The sequence below is a fragment of the Lactuca virosa genome, chromosome 2 (assembly GCF_052849685.1).
Source record: "Lactuca virosa cultivar CGN04683 chromosome 2, Lactuca_virosa_CGN04683_v6, whole genome shotgun sequence".
In the NCBI taxonomy this organism is placed as follows: domain Eukaryota; kingdom Viridiplantae; phylum Streptophyta; class Magnoliopsida; order Asterales; family Asteraceae; genus Lactuca; species Lactuca virosa.
The window spans coordinates 135,449,188-135,471,170 of NC_136427.1; the positions used below are offsets into that span (position 1 = coordinate 135,449,188).

General features: G+C 31.2%; 1 protein-coding gene across 1 annotated transcript; it reads right to left on the reverse strand.

Moving 5' to 3' along the window:
• Positions 1-3,043: 3,043 nt before the first annotated feature.
• On the reverse strand, positions 3,044-4,017 carry LOC145156522 (F-box protein PP2-B11-like). The gene is made up of 3 exons (XM_079075855.1): positions 3,949-4,017; positions 3,657-3,745; positions 3,044-3,564 (listed from the first exon to the last, which is right to left on the reverse strand). Exons 1-3 carry the CDS (start codon positions 3,949-3,951, stop codon positions 3,168-3,170), a joined length of 489 nt encoding a protein of 162 aa, XP_078931981.1. The 5' UTR covers positions 3,952-4,017; the 3' UTR covers positions 3,044-3,167.
• Positions 4,018-21,983: the final 17,966 nt, after the last annotated feature.

Here is a 21,983-nt window from a genome sequence, read left to right on the forward strand (position 1 = left end):
GCAAAATTTCATTTGATTTGAATAGAACTGCAGATATTCAAATTGACCCAAATAACCTAAAAGATCCCACACAAATGGAAGCATATTTATATGTGATAAACGCCTAATTTGCCAAAAAACAATAAAGATTACCTTATAAATGCTGGAAAATTAAAACAACCAAGAGAAAGGAAGAATGTGCTCAATCCAGTGTGCGGCATTTTAAATATCATATCGATTATTATTTGAAAAAGTTATAGGTTCCTGTACCAACTCCACTTCTTAACTCTTCTAGTCCTCTCATCAATAACTTTTCCATTTTTTTTTCTAAATATCTCTTACCTCACTGCAACAACTGAAATGTGATTGACATTAGAGTGTGATAGTAATTTGTTGCTTCAATTAACCAACTAATGGAGTTTATTTCCTTTGGATATGCTTTACTTGCCATCAATATTGAACATGTTGAAGGGTTGATGGTTGCATTAGTGTTGCTCATTCTTTCTTAATTTGGGTATATGCAGAATCACCCACAAAAAGGACTTATAGTCCACTCATTTAAATGAAGTCGTTCCAACGTCATGGAATTTAAGTTTCCAAAGTTGCCCCGATTATTTTCACTAATATTTCTTTTATCCACCCTTGACTTCAAAATCTATTATCAAGATCTCAAATTGAAAAACAACCACGGTCAACTTAACCCTAGCAAACCAAAAAAAGAAATGAAAATTGAAACCTTTTCACATACATCATAAGAAACTAAACATCAGCCCAACAATCCTCTCCACAGGGGCATATAAGTATTTGACGCTATCCTTAACCACCGTTACACTACACAAAATAAGCCAATAATAAAAAATAATTCAAGTAATTCATGTTGCGAATGTCGATGGTGATACATTGTCTAAAAGAAAACGAAAAGGGACAAGTCGCTAAGTGGCTAACAGCTAAGTGCTAACCTGTTCCTTTTTTCATTTTCAGCTTGCTTCCTGATGCTATGGTTGAGTTTCTTACTGATTCTTGTTCGATTTTTTTAGGGTGTGATGGATTTCTTTATTGGATTTCTTGAATGTATCATTTACCCTATAAAAATAAAATCAAAACGTCAAAACCCCCAAAATATAAAAGCATTATAAGACTAACAACAAAGGGAGAGGGGGCTACTAACTATGGCACAAACAAAGTAATCAATACATCCTCCCCTATACCACCAGAATTTGTAGAGCAAGAAAAAATAATTGTGGTGGTGTGCGTCTTTCATCGCGCGCGCGCGCGAGAGAGAGAGAGAGAGAGAGAGAGAGAGAGAGAGAGAGAGAGAGAGAGAGAGAGAGATTATAATGTGCCTTTCATCGTACCATCTGATTTGAAGTGTCACGATACTGATACAAAGAAGAGATGAGAACAGGAAGATGAGATCAATCTCTGATTTGGCTATTTCGAAGACCAAAGCATCTACGGATTCCAATTTAATGGTGTTGGTAATGGCTAGTCCTATGTGGGATCGTGGGGCAAGGAGTTTGGCTCCAAATACATTCGTATTTGACACCAAGACCTTCAATGGTCATGATCTAAAATCAAAACAGAAAAAAGAAAATCAAAACTGAAAAATGAAAGAAACATAGATTAGCAAACTCACTACTAACGTTGATTTAAAAAATGTAAGGGATCTTTACCTGTGTCCCAATGAAAAAAAGAAAATTGGGTTTTCATTCCTTGCTAGGTTTGTGGATCTGTATGTGGATCTGAAAGAAGAAAAGAACACACATGTGATATAAGATTCAATCTGTTATCAGACAATGACGAACAAATTTCATCTCTTTACCGAAAATCCTAAGCGAGCATGTAGAGAGAGAGAGAGAGAGAGAGAGAGAGAGAGAGCGTTTACTCATTAGTCGGTAACGCCTTCTTCATTATCAGATTAATGCTCGCGATTGGTAAAAAAATGTCTTGTTCAAAAACATTTGAAGACATTGGGCTTAGTTTCTCGTTCTGATGACTCCCGACGCCTGGACTCGCCAGACCGACGACGTTAATGGTGGTGGTGGGGTGACGACCAGGGTTCTTTGAGTGAGAACAGAACTGTTGATTTTTTAAGGAAGCGTGTAGAATTTTTAAAGGGATGGTGGGGAAGAGGGAGTATAGGAGAAGAGCTTTCAAGCATAATGAAAAGAATTGATTACTGATGATTTTTTCACAAAGCGTGTAGGAATTTTTGAAGGGATGGTGGGAAAGAGGGAGTATAGGAGAAGAGCTTTCAAGCACATTGAAACGAACTGATGATTTCTTTAGGAAGCATGTGTGAGGGAGTTTTGAAAAGATAGTGTGGAAGAGGAAGTACGGGACAGTGGAACTAAGCCTTCAAGCTACAGTGCGAAACACTATAGTTTGATGTGCTCTTATCTACAGTGCTTAACATTTTGACAAATGCTAATGTTTACAATTACCACTTTCCTTATCGGGATCAGGATACAAAAGAATGGTTGGGACAACAAACATCCATCTGGTTCATACTTTGTATTACCCCTAGAACCATAAAAAAAAACTTTTGAAGTTTCTAATTCCTTTTAATTTAAGGGGCGTTGGGGACAAATCAATTTTTGGAGTTACCTTTTATCTAGTATCAACAGCTTGATACTAAAAAGAAAAAGAAAAATATTTTTGGCAGGCTAGAGATTTCTTGTAAAAACACTAGCCCCACTACCACTAAATTGATAATTAGAATATTGAAAGCTTCTTATTATTTATTAGATATATGATTTCCTTTTCATTATGCACACAAGGAAGGAGCCCTATAAGATGAAAATCTTATGTATGGTTCTGTATCTGTAACGTAACGGATAACATATAAAAGCTTTGGAATATTCTTATCGGGCACTAGAACGAAACCCCTTCTTACCACAATTTCATAATATGTCTGTCATTACGTGCGAAATCCGACTTAGTATCCTATGCCCAATGCTGTCTCGGTAGATAACATCATACATTAAATACACAATGCATATAGATAAACAACACAAATAAAACTACATCATTAAACATTAACAAGGATGGACGTAACTTACGGTAACTAAAATAAGAAATCATATATTAAATAGTTTTATTACGAAGTTATACATTTTATTATTAAATAACAAAGTACGTAGTATATTAATTGTATAATTTGAATAAATATTATAAATAAAGAATGGTTATTTAGGCCGAATCTCGATTCCCTCCACGATTAGACCACTCTTCCGCTTGTTCATCGTAACCTCCTTAAACACCATCTCAACTTCCCCATCATCTCCTTCCTTGTACTCGAATTCTCCCAACTTAATCTCCATCCACCCATCGTTTCTCCTAAGAGGAATCACATAGTCCTGCCGCACGCGCCCTGGTGTTTGAAGATAAACATTTTCAGTCTCCCTTTTTACCCCACCAAAACTTACACTTGATTTTGCTGGCGCATCAAGTCCAGAGCAATTCTCAGTAGTTCGAAAGACAAGATAGGCAACATATGTATTGTTTTGTGACAGATTCACAGCTGCTACTTTACCGTGGATCTCAAGCCACCAAACTTCTCTAAGTGTGCACACCTCCGGGAACCTACAGAAACGGCAACGTAAGTATATGCATGAATGCCAAATTCAGTATATTAATAACTTACAATGTGACGCTTAAGAGAGAAAGAGAAAGACCTTGATTCCGGTATATGTCCCCATTCCCAGTATCGAGTGTCATCTTGCCATTCAATGGACAGGTCGTTGGCCCCCAACATATAAAACTCCTGCTTGTCGATTTGGAAGCTCAGTTTATGGAATAATTATTATGAGGTTAAATCTTAGCAGAAGTTTGTTAAAATTAATTTCGAAAAAGGAATATGCAAGTCTGATAAGCAGACGAGTAAAGTTACTTTTTAGAACTAAATTAAAACAACAAATCCTTTCTCTTATTGAAAACATATTATTATAAAAAAGATTAGAAGCTTACCATTGTTTTCTATATTGGTGATTATGTATGGTTATGGTAGTAGCAGCTTTTCTGTGAATATAGTAGCAGCTTTTCTGTGAATATATATAGAACCCAGTTTGTTTAGAAGCGCGTACCTATAACGGTGGACTAACATCGAGCCCTTTAAAAGTCAAATGATGTATCTTGTATATTTTATCATTATAGATGCAACCGTTACGAAGTTCTTTAAAGTCATATGTTGTATCTTGTATAATTTATATTGGTAGTCATGTGGAAATTTCACCAACGGAACATCAATCAGGACTTGGTAATACCGACCTTTTTTTTGTGATTATTTACTAGTTATAAACCTTGTCTATTTGCAATCACAACGATTAGATGCATGAAAGAGCCAAATGTTGTATCTTGTATATTTTATCACTATAGCAATAACCGTTACGAAGTTCTTTAAAGTCAAATTTTGTATCGTGTAAGTATAATTTATCTTGGTAGATATTATACGTGAAAATTTCACCAACAGAACATCAATCTGGACTTGTTATAGTAATACCGACCTTTTTTTTTTAATTATTTACTAGTTATAAACCTTGTCTATTTGCATTAACATCTATTCAGACGGAGTTTAATGGAATTTTTATTCTGCACAAGGACTACGTGACCAGACATGGAAGTGAAACCCCTTTACAAGAGCTAGAGATCCATCTATATGATTGGACAATAATAAATCAAACTAATTTTGCTGTCTCTTAGGCTTGCATCAAAGCTCTTTTGTTGGAACCTATACATAGAAGTGCTTGAAACACGTTTTATCATACAAAAATTTACTAGTAAAGAAAGCATGGGAGATTCCGACAAAATCCCAACAAAGATTTAAACCGTAATTTAGCCACATATTACCGCAAAATATCGATAAACTTAAAACATTAAATGTGCATTACGAGAATTATTAGCAATAGTAGCGACGCTTGTGCCCGCAAATAGTTCTGAAGTTCGCCTTTAAAGGTTATAGCAGCAATATGTCGCCACTATAGTTTTGTCACTATTGCTTCAAATTTCGTCGCTAATTCAAGACGGCACAGCTAATACATCTGGTTTCCACTAATACTCATGTCTTCGCTAATACTTTTGTCGCCACTAAAAAAATAGCCGCTAATAAGCTTTTTTTTTTTTAAGATATGTCACAAAATATTAAAAACTTCTACAAAAGATTACTTGCAGAAAAATAGATCATAATATAAAAAAGTTAATAAAGTTAATAATACGCCATTGATCCCAAATTACTTCAAACGTTTAAGTATAAAATATGTTATAATTCTAAGAAAACATTACACAAACCCTAAAACAAGTTAGACATGTTATCCTCGCTCCATCGTTCCCTCCGGTATCATTTCGTGGCTGCAACAATCGAAACCATGATTCATGTGTCGCACTAAATCTTTTTTTTTTACTATTTTACTATAATATATATATATATATATATATATATATATATATATATATATATATATATATATATATATATGACAAAACTTCAAAAATGGTCACTATGGTTTCCGAAAATCTGAAGTTTAGTCCTTAATCTTTAAAAACCTCACTGATGGTCTCTGTGGTTTCAAAACTTTTAACAGATGGTCATTTTCGCTAACTCTCTCTCTCTCTCTCAAAAAAAACAAACAAAGAACATGACCTTTTGTCAAATTTATAGGACTGCTTTTGTTCTTTTTTTTAGTAATTGTCAATTAAGAGACAAGGTAAGAAAAGTAAAATTCTTTCCACAGAGATGAACCACGAATTCACCATTGACAACCAAAGCTGCTTACAAAAACCCTTATATATTCGTACTCAGCCGTATTCTCCTCTCTCTCATCATTTCGAAATTAAAATGTAAATCAATCGTTCCGTCTATAGATTAATTTGATTTTTCCTTTGTTTTCAGGCAACTTCGAGGTAAGGTGGTAACAGGTGCAAAGTAGGAGACAACAATGGTAGCTTGTGAGTTCTTCTTCTTTTAGTGTAACTCTTTTTCTTTTCTTCATGAAACCAAGCTTGGGATTAAATTGTTCATTTTGATTTCTGGTTAATTTAACAAGATGTTGATGTAGGAAGATGAGTTGTTTTTAAAGGAAGAGGTGAAGACATGGAAGAAGGTGAAAAAGTTAAGAAATCACAACGATAGCTTTATGGAGGCATTTTCACGAACAGTTGATGTGCAGCTTAATAAATTCACCATAGAATAGGTGTTTTCTCTTCTAACTGGCATCCGAATTGGAGCTGAACCAAATAGACATATATGTTCTATTGGGATTATGAGAAAATAAGAAATATACACATTAAAACAAAAATCATGATTTTCTGGAATGAGTCATTTGTACCCCTCATAATGGAGCAGACATGGAGTAGGCTTCTGAAGCATCAGTTCACATCGTATTTGAGATGGAATAGAATGAGAAACCTCATAAGTATTCACCATGTGCATCCGTAATCTCAAAAAGTCATCTTGTATTTGCATAAATCAATGGAAATTTCAGTAGATTAATACCTTGGAGAGGAATTGAGATGGTACAACAGGTGTTGTACAGTCTAGGAAACATTCAAGGTTTGTCGATTGCATTGATGATTTCGATTGAAGAATAGAGGGTGAAACTAGACTTAAGAACAAACGAGATAACTTGGATCACCGAATTCACAACGATAACTTGTGCTACTGTCGGGGAATCTAATTTGATTTTTATGTTTGGGTTTATGATAAGGAAAACGAAAGGATTTTCCACATTAATTTCGTTCCAATACCTTAAATTAGAGAAGTAGAAAAACATGGGAATGTTGTAAATCCTTTGAAGGTCCCCAGAAACCGATGATTCCGACAAGGCTAGAAAGAAAGAAATAAAAAACACTCGATAAATGAAAGTGAAACAGGCATTAAAGAAAGGGGAAAATAATTGAAGACGAAGAGGAAGGGAATCGCATTTAATGTTTGAATTTATGGTGACTGGAAGCAAATAACACAGGTGTGTGTGTGAGAGAGAGACCATTTAATATTAAATAATTATATTTTTTTCTTTTTTTAAAAAAAAAAAAATAAATAAGGCAAAACTTCATAAATGGTCCCTGTGATTGTGAAATGACAGAAATGCCCTCCACTTAACGGCCAAAAGCTAACGGAGTTAGCGAAAAGAACCATCTGTTAAAAGTTTTGAAACCACAGGGACCATCAGTAAGGTTTTTAAAGATTAGGAACTAAACTTCAGATTTTCGGAAACCACAGGGACCATTTTCGAAGTTTTGTCTATATATATATATATATATATATATATATATATATATATATATATATATATATATATATATATATATATATATATATATATATATATATATGACAAAATTGCAAAAATGGTCCCTGTGGTTTGTAAATTTCTGTGGGTAAGGTCCAAAAAAAAGTTTATTAGCAAAAAGGCTCCTTATTTGATGGTTTTGTTGCGGTTTTGGTCCCAACATCGTTAAGTTTAACAGCATGGCTGTTAACTTTTGGCAAATGACGGATTTACCCCTGGGACCATTTTTGCAGTTTTATCTTTTTACCAAACTATAAGGACCAATTATGTAATTTTTCTTTTTCATTTTATTGAATTATTATATATTAATTACTTTAATTACTTTTTTCTTTTTAACTTTTTTCTTATTGTATTATTTTTTTTATTGGATTATTATATATTAATAAATATTATATTTAAAAGATTATATTTATATATTAATAAATATTACATTTTTATTATTAATTTTGTTAATTTTTTTTTTTTTTGAATTTCTTCTTTATTGCATTAATTCTTTTTGATTGGATTATTATATATTAATAAATATTATTTTTAACATATAATATTTATCTATTAGTAAGTGTTATTTTTTTGGATTATTAAATTCATTTAATTAATTTTTTTTAATTTTCTTATTTCGTTAATTCTTTTGATTGGATTATTATATATTAATAAATATTATTTTTAATATATTAAATTTATATATTAATAAATATTACTTCTTATTATTATTATTTTTTTAACTTCTTTTTTAATGTATTAATTCTTTTTTATTTGATTATTATATATTAACAAATATTATTTTTAGCATATAATATTTATCTAGTAGTAAGTGTTACTTTATTGGATTATTAATTTTATTTAATTAATTTTTTTTATTTATTATTTTTTGCATTAGTTCTTTTTATTGGATTATTAATTTAAATTTATTATTTTTATTTATCATAAATAGTATTTATTTAATTTTTTTATTTTATTTTAATTTTTTTATTTATTGTTTTAAATAAAAATACCAAACACTCCGGGTCAGCTCCTCCATTCGTTGCATTTTACCACCTTGCGTCGTCGTATCCTCTCGCTTGAAATCATCGATCATCGACTACACTCGGCCATTTTCGACGAAAACTACACCAGTTGACTACTCACACAATGTGAAATAAACCCTAGAAAACATACTTCCTCCAACCGACCATTCATTACAGATGCCACCATCGATGACGACAATGTTAGATTGAGGGTTTTCAAACCACCATAGCCACTACAGGTGGTGACAAAGTTGTAGAACTCCTTATTCGGTACCGGTTCGGCCGACCGCCGAGTAGCGAATACTCAGATTTGGTAATTCATGTAGAAATATTTTTAGGGAAATTATATATGTCAAAATAATAAGTTAAAATCATAAGTTTATTGAAATATATAACAAAGAAAGATAATATTTATTATAAATAAAAAAAATAAATTTAATTTAATAATCCAATAAAAAAACTAATGCAATAAAAAAATAAAAAAAATTAATTAAATAAAATTAATAATCAAATAAAATAACACTTACTAATAGATAAACATTATATGCTAAAAATAATATTTGTTAATATATAATAATCCAATAAAAAAGAATTAATGCAATAAAGAATAAATTCAAAAAAAAATTAATAAAATCAATAAAAAAAATAATATTTATTAATATATAAATATAATATATTAAAAATAATACTTATTAATATATAAAAATCCAATAAAAAATAATACAATAAGAAAAGAGTAATTAAAATAATTAATATATAATATTTCAATAAAAGGAAAAAGAAAAAAATTGCATAATTGGTCATCGTAGTTTGGTAAAAAGATAAAACTGCAGAAATGGTCCCAGGGGTAACTCCGTCATTTGCCAAAAGTTAAGAGTCATGCTGTTAAACTTAACGAGGTTGGGACCAAAACCGCAACAAAACCATCAAATAGGGACATTTTTTGCTAATAAACTTTTTTTTGGACCTTACCTACAAAAATTGACAAACCACAGGGACCATTTTTGCAATTTTGTCTATATATATATATATATATATATATATATATATATATATATATATATATATATATATATATATATATATACTAGACGAATTCCCGCGCGTTGCACTGCGCAGGTTAAAAATATATGTTTATAATGGTTATGTTATTAACATTAACTTTGACATAATATTTTTACACAAATATATATATATATATATATATATATATATATATATATATATATATATATATATATATATATATATATATATAACCTCAACTATTTTGAACAATAATATTCATTGACATCAACCCACCATCATCATTAATATAATTAAATATAATTATCTATTTAGTATTATTTTTAACAAATTTTATGAGTGATTAATTTAAATTTTTACTTATGCAATTATTTTCTAATTTTATTAATGATGTTCATTTAAAATACAATTCATTTGTAGCTAACGTTATGTAATTTATAATTTGATGTTATTATCATTTAAAATTATTTTTCATTAATTTTAAACCACATATTATTATTAATAAGTTAGAGAAGACTTTTAAGAAATACTTAATATTATTATTCAAATATGAAACATTTACTAAATAATAAAATGATAAAATTAACAATTTGAATTTTAAAAGAAACTTGCATGGATAATATCACATATCCATGATTTTTATAATTTGATTTTATTACTTATAACTATTGTTCGTTAATTTTAAAACCACTTATTATTATTAATAACTGAAAGAAAACTTTTAAAAAACACTTATTATTATACTTAAAATGTTAAACATATACTAAAATATAAATTATAAAGGGATAAGATAGACAATTTTCATTTTGAAAGAGACTTACATGGATAATATGGATAATATGGATAATATGACATATCCATGACTTTTAATTAATTATTGCTTTGAAGCAACACAAATACACAAACATATATAAAATATATAATTAAATATTATCTGTATCACATTCCATAACATATGATCGATAACATGAATCTAATCTAATTTACATTCAAATTTCAACCACAACATACAATTATTGTCTTAAAAGAATACTTAAACCAAGAAAAATAAAATAAAATAAAGAATTAGTATATAATAAACTTACAAATTAAAAACTTTAACATAATAACATGACTCAAAAAATGGTCCAAAGCCCTCAAACCAACACAAAAACCTTTAGACTTGTTTTCTTTGTGAATTTTGTATGTGATTGGTATTTGTGTGTCTACTCAAAAAGATTGGCCTTTTATAGTAGATTATCCATTAATTTCATATTAAACATATTATATAAGTTATAAAACCTTTAAATGGTTAATCATTATTAAAAGAATTTTGAGTGGTATTCATTAATATAAGAGGTTTCAAATGAATATGGTTTGAGTAAAATGCATCATGGGAGTTTCAAATGAATGTGGTGAAAGGAAAAATGCTTCCTTTATAAGTATATAAAGATAAAGATATATACATATACATATGATCGATAACATGTATCTGATCTAATATATATTAATGATTAAAGTACAACATACAAGAATTGTATTAAAAGAATCCAAGACCAAGCAAAATATAAAAGTAATTAGCATATAACAAACTTACAAATTAAAAGCTATAACATAATAACATATCTCAAAAAGTGGTCATAAGACCTTAAACCAACACAAAAACCGTTAAGCTTGTTTTCTTTGTGAAGTTTGTATGTGATTTGTATGCATGTCTACCCAAAATATTGATCTTTTTATAGTAAACGTTTCATTAAGTGCTTATTAAATATAATATAAGTTATAAACCCTTTGAGTGTTAAATCATTATTAAGAAGACTTTTGAATTGTGTTAGTTAAAAGATGGGGGTTTCAAATTAATGTGGTTTGAGCTATAAGAAATTGTAAAGTCATTGAGGTTTCAAATGTATGTGGTGCAAGTAAAAATGCTTCTTTTATAAGTATACTAGGAGTAACCTCGCGCGTTGCGCAAGAATGCATTTAAGTGGTTAAAATAATTATGAGAAAAAATAGAAATATGTTGAAATTTACGTTTTTAGTCATGTTTTGAGCATTAAACGAATTATCAAATAACATAAAAATCCATCAACTTATATTTTGATACTATCTACTATAGTCCATACCTTATAAACTTTACTTTTACTTTTATAATATCCAATATATATTATAAGTTTTTATATAAAATTAATATAATCTACTTTTCTTATGTCCGATAATATTTTTTAGATAAAATAAGAAATAAGTTGTTTTGAATGAGCTATTAATAAACCATATTGAATTATTAAACTTTGTATTACACTATTTATATTACACCAAAACATTCAAGGTTTCATATATGAACTTTCAAATACTAAACATTGAAATTAAAAATGAAGTCATACAAAATATATCATTATACATAAATGTCATCAAGAGTTTTAAAATAAGTCGATTAGTAAATATGGTATTTAGTTTTAATTACATATTTTGCAAGGCGTACATTTGACTTTATGTTGGTGCGCCGAGAATCCTCTTCCTTAATTTGTACCTAAAAAATTAAGGTGAATAGAAATATAAAATAGATATTACTAAGCATTAATATAAATAATTAAAAATGGTATGTGGATCTCCTACCACCGGTTAAAGACAACATACCTCTCTAGTGGTATCGATTCCTCTGTGAAATTGAAGTAGTCAATATGAGTAGTCAAACATAAAAATGTTATCTTTATGTAGGAAAAATATTTTAGTTAACTAACAAATTAAATAATATAAGTTTAAGAGTTAGGAGTTTCAAAACATTAATATTTTTATTAATCAATCAATTAAGGAACACATGTTGAAATTTTTACAATCATTATTAAAAAGCATTTGAAATATTAGATTCTAAATGAATTTTGGTTGAAGTGTTTTGACCTCTATTATAATATATATATATATATATATATATATATATATATATATATATATATATATATAGAGAGAGAGAGAGTGATGGAAAGTATAACATATGTATGAGTTTTAATTAATTATCTTTTTGAAACGGTACAATTACAAAACAAAAAAAAAAACATATTTAAAATATTTAATTAAATATTTTCGACATCACCCTATATAACATATAATCAATATATTAACGGTTAAACCACAATATACAACGACTGTATTAAAATAATCCAAAAACGAAGAAAATATAAAAACGAATTAGTACAACAAACTTACAAATTAAAAGGTCTAATATAATAGCATATCTCCAAAAGTGGTCATAAGACCTCAACGCAACACAAAAACTTTTAAGTTTGTTTTCTTTTTGAAAATTGTATATGATTTGTATGCATGTCTTCCCAAAAGATTGGCATTTTTATAGTAAACTTTTCATTAAATGCTAATTAAACATAATATAAGTTATAAAACTTTTGAGTGTTAAATCATAATTAAGATAACTTTTGAGTTGCATTAGTTAAAAAAAAGGGGGTTTCAAATTAATGTGGTTTGAGGAAGTTAAAAAAGGGGGTTTCAAATGCATGAGATTCAAGAAAATATGCTAACTTGATAAGTATGTATGATATATATATATATATATATATATATATATATATATATATATATATATATATATATATATATATATATATATACACACACACGCACACTAAAGTCTCAATATTTTCATCGATTTGACATGAAAGTCCCAAACTTTATTTTTTTCAATATCAGTTTGTTGAGATTAAAAAAAGCTATTTAACAAAAAGCAAACGTTAAGGATTTCAATAGGATTTAGCTTAGTAGAACAAATTTCAATAACTCTTATCATTAGAGACTATCATACTATTAAATTTCTAACAAAAAAAAAGGATATATATACTAAAGTCTCAATATTTTCAACGATTTGACAAAAAAGTCATAAACTTTATTTTTTTGACAGTAAAGTCTTAAGTCACGATTTGACAAAAAGTCCTAAAATTTATTTTTTGACAGTAAAGTCCTAATTACCGGCTTATCGGGAAAAAATGGTAAATGTGTCAAAAAATGCCGGTAGTTAGGGCTTTACTGTCAAAAAAATAAATTTTCGAACTTTCTTGTTAAATTGATGAAAATAGTAGAACTTTAGTATATATATATATATATATATATATATATATGATAAGTTTTGAAATAAATTAGTCTTGTTCTACCTATGATTGTGTTTGTAGTTGTGATAGTGGTGGTGGTTATGATAGATATCCCTCATCATAAGTCGACACAATGGAAGAACATTTATGCTCAATACTTTGATATAGCCGCATCGAGCACCCATGTTTTTTAAATGCAACTCTTACTTTCGCCGGTGTTAGAGGTCTTTCTTTAGTTAAGACATGAGTCTGTTTTTGGAGCACTCACACTAAACCATTTACATAATATAATTCGTCTAGGGGACTATCGAATAACCTATGGTCATATGTATAAGAATCATAAAAGTTTTTGACTCTATTCTTGTCATGTTTAACATTAAAACATAAATTAATTTTACTTTAAATAAACAATTACATATATCATAACTTACTTCTTTATAAAAAGCACTACTATACGAGTTCGACCCCCCTTTGTTTATATATTTGTGTTGTTTATGAACTTTTTTGTTTGCCATCAAACCCTTTATAAATTCACATGTTTAGAAACATTAAAATGTTTGCACCCAATTGCTAGTTATCATACCCCTAGAGTGTTGGAAAATGCTTTTGGGATATATGTACACCCTCCGAATCTATCAAAATGATTACTCGCCATATTTTACCTGTCTATGTAACATTTTTTGCAGAGTCGCTTCAATGCCCTCCAACAACTGAGCACTCTAGGGATCCAAAGAAACAGGATCCATATCAAACTTTCTCTACAAATACAAATAAGGTAGTTAATTGAAAACCAATAACAAATTAAGTTAAAATATTATTATATAAATTATATATATCTTTAGATGCTTGGTTGTTGCATGCCTTAAATATGGGGAAACATTTTTTCAACCAGTTATGCTAAATGGGACATTCTCCCACATGCCTTAAATATGGGGTAACATTTTTTCAACCAGTTATGCTAAATGGGACATTCTCCCACATATATCCCCCCATCTCACTAACAAACATAGATGTCTATCAAATTTGATAGCTAAAGGTTTCCCCTTGTTTTTCAATAACCGCTTTGAGAGCTTAACATTTTTGGCCTTACCTCTCTTTTTTAACTAAAACAAATGAAAAATATAATTAAAAATGTTAGTAAAGATAGTTTATAATAAAGTAAGGGGCAATGAAAAGGGTTTCTACTCCAATGGTATCAGGTGTTGTCATCCCTCTTTGAGATTGAGTGTCCAAATCTTGTTTGAGACATATGTGGATTCACTAATAGATTAGATGCTTCTAAAAATGATAATTTATAATAAATGAATAAATATAGTAATTAAATAAATCATAATAATACTAGTTGGGTTTAATTAGCATCAATTCACTTACGAAAGATAGCGGAAGCAACCAAAGATTTACCTAAGTGTACATGCACCATGAGGTCTACGTTTTATATAGGAATATACGTTAAAAAGAAACTAAACGATGGAATACTAACCTCTTAGTTCTTTTCTTGAGACCTTGTGAATGCCAGAACTTACAATAGATGAAAGACCCAAAGTAGAAGCCCTCTATTGTAGTCAAGCCCACAAACTCCAAATGCTAACATGGATGTGGATCAAAATGATTACTCGCCATATTTTACCTGTCTATGTAACATTTTTTGCAGAGTCGCTTCAATGCCCTCCAAAAACTGAGCACTCTAGGGATCCAAAGAAACAGGATCCATATCAAACTTTCTCTACAAATACAAATAAGGTAGTTAATTGAAAACCAATAACAAATTAAGTTAAAATATTATTATATAAATTATATATATCTTTAGATGCTTGGTTGTTGCATGCCTTAAATATGGGGAAACATTTTTTCAACCAGTTATGCTAAATGGGACATTCTCCCACATGCCTTAAATATAGGGTAACATTTTTTCAACCAGTTATGCTAAATGGGACATTCTCCCACATATATCCCCCCATCTCACTAACAAACATAGATGTCTATCAAATTTGATAGCTAAAGGTTTCCCCTTGTTTTTCAATAACCGCTTTGAGAGCTTAACATTTTTGGCCTTACCTCTCTTTTTTAACTAAAACAAATGAAAAATATAATTAAAAATGTTAGTAAAGATAGTTTATAATAAAGTAAGGGGCAATGAAAAGGGTTTCTACTCCAATGGTATCAGGTGTTGTCATCCCTCTTTGAGATTGAGTGTCCAAATCTTGTTTGAGACATATGTGGATTCACTAATAGATTAGATGCTTCTAAAAAATGATAATTTATAATAAATGAATAAATATAGTAATTAAATAAATCATAATAATACTAGTTGGGTTTAATTAGCATCAATTCACTTACGAAAGATAGCGGAAGCAACCAAAGATTTACCTAAGTGTACATGCACCATGAGGTCTACGTTTTATATAGGAATATACGTTAAAAAGAAACTAAAAGATGGAATACTAACCTCTTAGTTCTTTTCTTGAGACCTTGTGAATGCCAGAACTTACAATAGATGAAAGACCCAAAGTAGAAGCCCTCTATTGTAGTCAAGCCCACAAACTCCAAATGCTAACATGGATTTGGATCAAAATGATTACTCGCCATATTTTACCTGTCTATGTAACATTTTTTGCAGAGTCGCTTCAATGCCCTCCAACAACTGAGCACTCTAAGGATCCAAAGAAACAGGATCCATATCAAACTTTCTCTACAAATACAAATAAGGTAGTTAATTGAAAACCAATAACAAATTAAGTTAAAATACTATTATATAAATTATATATATCTTTAGATGCTTGGTTGTTGCATGCCTTAAATATGGGGAAACATTTTTTTCAACCAGTTATGCTAAATGGGACATTCTCCCACATGCCTTAAATATGGGGTAACATTTTTTCAACCAGTTATGCTAAATGGGACATTCTCCCACATATATACCCCCATCTCACTAACAAATATAGATGTCTATCAAATTTGATAGCTAAAGGTTTCCCCTTGTTTTTCAATAACCGCTTTGAGAGCTTAACATTTTTTGCCTTACCTCTCTTTTTTAACTAAAACAAATGAAAAATATAATTAAAAATGTTAGTAAAGATAGTTTATAATAAAGTAAGGGGCAATGAAAAGGGTTTCTACTCCAATGGTATCAGGTGTTGTCATCCCTCTTTGAGATCGAGTGTCCAAATCTTGTTTGAGACATATGTGGATTCACTAATAGATTAGATGCTTCTAAAAAATGATAGTTTATAATAAATGAATAAATATAGTAATTAAATAAATCATAATAATACTAGTTGGGTTTAATTAGCATCAATTCACTTACGAAAGATAGCGGAAGCAACCAAAGATTTACCTAAGTGTACATGCACCATGAGGTCTACGTTTTATATAGGAATATACGTTAAAAAGAAACTAAAAGATGGAATACTAACCTCTTAGTTCTTTTCTTGAGACCTTGTGAATGCTAGAACTTACAATAGATGAAAGACCCAAAGTAGAAGCCCTCTATGGTAGTCAAACCCACAAACTCCAAATGCTAACATGGATTGACCCCTAAACTACAGTTTTGCGAAAATTCTATAACCCTATGAGAGGGGTTATAGTTTTTGTAGAAAGAGAGAGAGTTTGGAAGGTTTTGGGGAGATGAATTCGCCTCTAGGATTTGACCCTATCATTCTATATATAGGTAGTAGATAAATCCTCAAGGGTTTCAATGTAAACCCAATTTCAAGAACGGATCGATTTAGGGCTTCAAGGATTCAAAGGAATGGTTTTTGGTTGAAACTAGGTTTCACAACGTGACCATGGATAGGTCACGACATGAGGAGTGATTAAATGGAAAGATGTTGATTTAACTGAGCTCACGATGTGAGATGCACTGCAGCCCAAGCCAATAATCTTTTAGGGTTTCCTTTGTATTTAAACCACATAAACCTCATTTTAGGGTTCATTTGCAGCCTCCATCATCCCCAAGCACAAAAAAACCCTAACCCTAGCCTATTATTGTGATTCTTGAGCTATTGGTGGTGTTTTGGTGACTTGAAGAATAAGAGATCACAATTGCAGCATAGATTCAGCTTGGAAGCTTCATTTGTCTCTTCTAACAACTTCTCTAGACTATTGTGAGTAACCAACATTCAAGCTTTATAATTCCTTGTTGCTAGATCTTAGGTTTTATGCATGAATATCCATGCTTATATGAGTTACAGTGTTGGGACTCAATAAAGTTAGCAACTTTATGGGTCCTTAGAGTCCCTTGGTGATTATATGTGATGGATCTGAAGTTTGGGTGATGTTTGAGCTCATGCTTGAGTTTTGATCATCTTTTTCTTCATGAGTGTCCTAATTTAAGCTCAAGTATTGTATTGGACATGCAAGACCTTAAAGCATCGATGTTTATGGTTTTTGAGACGTTAGTAAGCCTTCTGGAGCAGATGGATTAGTGGCTTAATGGATTAAGGAGTTTATTCATCAAAAATGACATTCATACGGATCTCGCAACGTGAGTATATGACCGTCACATCGTAATTATCAAGTAGTCGTGATTATCTTTTCCATTAGTAGCTCACGACGTGAGCATTAGATGGTCACGTCGTGAGCGGTAGTTGACTTTCATTGATTGTTGACAGTTGTCTTTATGACCAGTCTAACTTTGGGTCAAACTTGAAGGATTTAGGTTGTTGATTAAGATTCTTGCATGTTTTGTTGCTAAAGGTATCCTAGGAGCGAGCAACACCAAAAGGGAAGTGTGTCTTAGTGTTTATGGGTTCTTCGTTTCAAGTGAGTTTTCGTCACTATAACCATGGGTCGAAGGCACCAATGTCGACCCACTATTCTTGGTTATCATTTAATAGAGGATGCTATAGGGATTGTATGCAGTCACGTAGGATAGACTGAGGACTCTTGATCTAGGCTTTCTTTCCTGTTTCGTGTTTGGTTATGGCTCTATGGTAGGATTATCTGTACGGGTGTCTATCTCACCTCTGGGTACATATGAGTATGTATCCCTTGGAGTATTGGTTATGTATCCTTGTGTATAGGATATTGATGTGTTATAATGATCTACTAGATTTATATTCATATTCTTGTGTATTAGGATGCAGTAGTAGTAGTTTGTAAGTTAGAGTACCAGTAGACTAGTTATCGTCTAGTGGATTTCCCTAAGGGCTATAGATAGTAGGATAACCTCACAACTCTTTTTGTCTGTTCCTTGTTTAGTTGTGGCTCTAGAGTAGGATCATATGTTCGGCTGGCTATGTCACCTCTAGTTACTTCTAGCTATGCATCCCATGGAGACTAGTTGGTACGGAGTAGTGTGCTGTGAGGGGTTAGTAGGTGCAAGTGAGTTGTATGATTGGTAGTTACCTATATTATGTGCCTACTTGATCCTTGATTGTTTATATATCGATATATGGTAGTGTATGAGGTCGAGGCGGTCCTGCTGTGTGTTATATGCCAAGATACCAGGTGTTGGCCAGCTGTAAGTCGTAGGCACGGAGGCTCGAGAAGAGCACTTGGGTTGAGGCGGGAAGCTAACAAACCCTGGGCATTCCAGTCGGGAGATTGTGGGTCGGGGTATTCCAGTCCGATGACTGAGGACCCGATATGTATGCTTGTATATGCTCTGTTGTGTGCGGTATTTTGGGGAAACTCAGTAAGCTTTGTGCTTACCCAACTGTTATTGTTTTCAGGTATCATCGGTTATCGTGGGAAGACGAAGGCGTAACGGTACACATTCATTAGAAGCAATAAAGATTTCACGTTATTATACTATTTTGATTTTAGAAAATGTAATCTGGAACAAATGGTTTTCTTAACATGAGTTTTATAATGTGGAGTTTCACCTTAATAAAAATGAAAATTTTGGTTGTGAAAATGGGACGTTACAAGTTGGTATTAGAGCCCTAGTTTCAGGGATTTAGAGGAACACTTGTGTGAATCCCAACTCAAACTAGGATCCTAGATTTTTCACAAAACGTTTTTGAAACAAGAATTTATAACAAAAGGGTTGGGTTAGGGACATGGGTTCGGCCTCTTGTCATGTTTTTTTTGATGGGTTTTACATGTAATAACACGGATAAATCTTTATACACTTAAGGCTACATGCAACATATTAGACCTATATCATAACACTATTGAAATTACATTCTATTGAACAACAAGAACACTATGAACCCTAGGTATTTTTGAAATTAACATACATGTTAGGGATCACATACATTTTTTATTATTCTAGTAAACAATCAATCTTATTCTTCTTAAAATACTCTTGGATGCAAGCACCAAAAATCTCATGCATCTGATAGTTCACACCCAAACCATGGCAACCAAGGAAGCGTGAAGAGAGAGGAGAGGACGAAGGATTTTCATTTTCTCTTAGGAATAATGATGGCTGAAAATATGAAACCTTAGGAGGGTTTATATAGGTGACTAGAGGAACTAGGATAAGGCAGGTTTCCTTATATAAACCTTATCCCTTTTGCTTTCCCCCTAAGACATCCAAGTTTTCTTAGAGCCCAAGAAAAGTTCTAGAAACCATCTAGAACTCCTATAGAATTCGTCCCCCCACCCCTCCTGAGAGGTTCTAGAATTGGTCACTATTCAACTTTTGAACATTGTCACCTTTAGTCCTTCCAATTTTAATTAATCCAATAAATCCCAAAAATAATTCTAATTAATTTCTGATTAATTCTTAATTAAATAATATTATTTATAATTAATATATTATTCTCATAATATATTAACAAATCATTTATTTTCATTTCTAATTAATTTATTAATCATATAATAAATTAATAAATCAGTCTCTCTCTCCAAAAGTTATCCTATTCAATTACCAGGTTTGAGGGCAACCCAAAAGGACTTTGCTAATAATTCAAGTATATACCAATTTAGTTAACGACTTAGACACCTAATCCAACAGTCTCCTGCTTGGATAAGGCTATAACTTTAATTGACAGTATAACTTTTAAATTATCAGCAAATGGTGCTTCCCAGAGAAAATCCAGACTCTGATTTGATCAGTCATTAGTCCTAAGATAAGTGATCAAATATTCCTTCATTCTACAAGATATCGTATGGACACAAAACATGGATTGAAATCAATCTCATTGTCCAAAATTTTGTTTCTCGATTTCCTGATTTATGACGGCTGAATTCAGACTACTAATTGAACCCATCAATGCAGTCCAGACTTGGCCAAGCACTTCAGATGTCGACATCAAATCATCAAGGGGATCAAAGATATTACTTTTCATGTTAAGGCAAAAGGAACAAATAAACAGTGTCTTATATTATTGTATCATCTACTCACCAAATCGCACATGACACTACGTTTTATAAGATCAAGTTACTGATGCGTTTTCACAATACCAATGTACGACCAACTTGTAACTTACAACTTATATATCTCAGTTTTAAGAATACAAGATATTATCATCTCAAAATTACTTGTGATAGAATCCATGAAGTAATTCTATGAGTGGGTTTATCCAATACTCAAAATCCCCATTTGTAGCAATCTTATTGCAATGTCTAACCCCCATACACAATCTACAATTCAATTCATGACAATCTTAGTTCACCACTTACTTCCAAAAGTATGAGTGACTATGGAATTTCGATTAATCAAATTATTCATGAAGTGAAACATGCAAAGTGAAACACAATAATAAACTAATAAACTATGGTCTTAAACCAGTTGAAAATAAATAAATCTACATTATTTAATCACCATAAAAATTAAGACTTTATTAACTCTCAAGTGCTCACTCCCTCACCAGCGTCCAACCCTCATTTCGTCTATTGCAACCCTAATCTCTTGTGTGTGTTCCTTTGAGCCTAAAAGTGTGTGTTTATGGTACCCATGAAGCATGGTGAAGATAGAAGCACCAACTTGGAAGATCAAGACCTTATAGATAAAGGAATACCTCATCTCCATGCTTGATTTTGAGGTATAAAGTTCTTAACATGATAATCATATCACTAGATGTTATTTATGTTCAAAGTTTATGCTTATTAGCCTATATTCTTGGTCCTTTTGGGTATGAGCTACCCTAGACCCAATGAGTTGTCCTTTTGGACGTTATAGGGTAGTTGGAGTGATAAAAATATGATCTTGGTTCTTAGTTCTTTCCCATGAAACAGTTTGGTTGTCTTAATGGCTTAAGATGTTGGGGTTCTAGTGATTAAGCCCTTAATGTCCATGCAAGACCATAAAGTTGGAAACTTTATGGTCAAGGACAACATTTAGGACTTGGATCTATAACTTGGACGTAAGGGATTGAGTATTAAGCACTTAATGAGTGGGAAAGAAACTAGTTGCGTAAGCTGAGCGTATCAAATGGTATGTCGCGCATATGTGGTTAACTCCTGATTTCTGGTCAGCGATCAAGTACGCCCACATACATCTGAGTACGCCCCGCATACGTGGCTAGGTCAACTCGGCTGGGTTGACTCGACTCGGTTGGTTTATTAAGTTTCATCAATCTTAACCAATGGGTATTTTGTGTAATTTAGTATTAATGTAAGTTGGGCAATATATGTCTAATTATCTGTATTTGTTGGTTCTGTGTTTATGTTTATATTTTACATATGCCAACATATTGTGGTTGGGTTGAGGCGGTCCGTCTTTGTGC

Bases quoted from the DNA above. Each gene is read 5' to 3' on its own strand.
- LOC145156522 (XM_079075855.1), bottom strand. The intron at 3,565-3,656 runs GTCTTTCTCTTT...CCGTTTCTGTAG, and splicing joins GGACATATACCGGAATCAAG to GTTCCCGGAGGTGTGCACAC.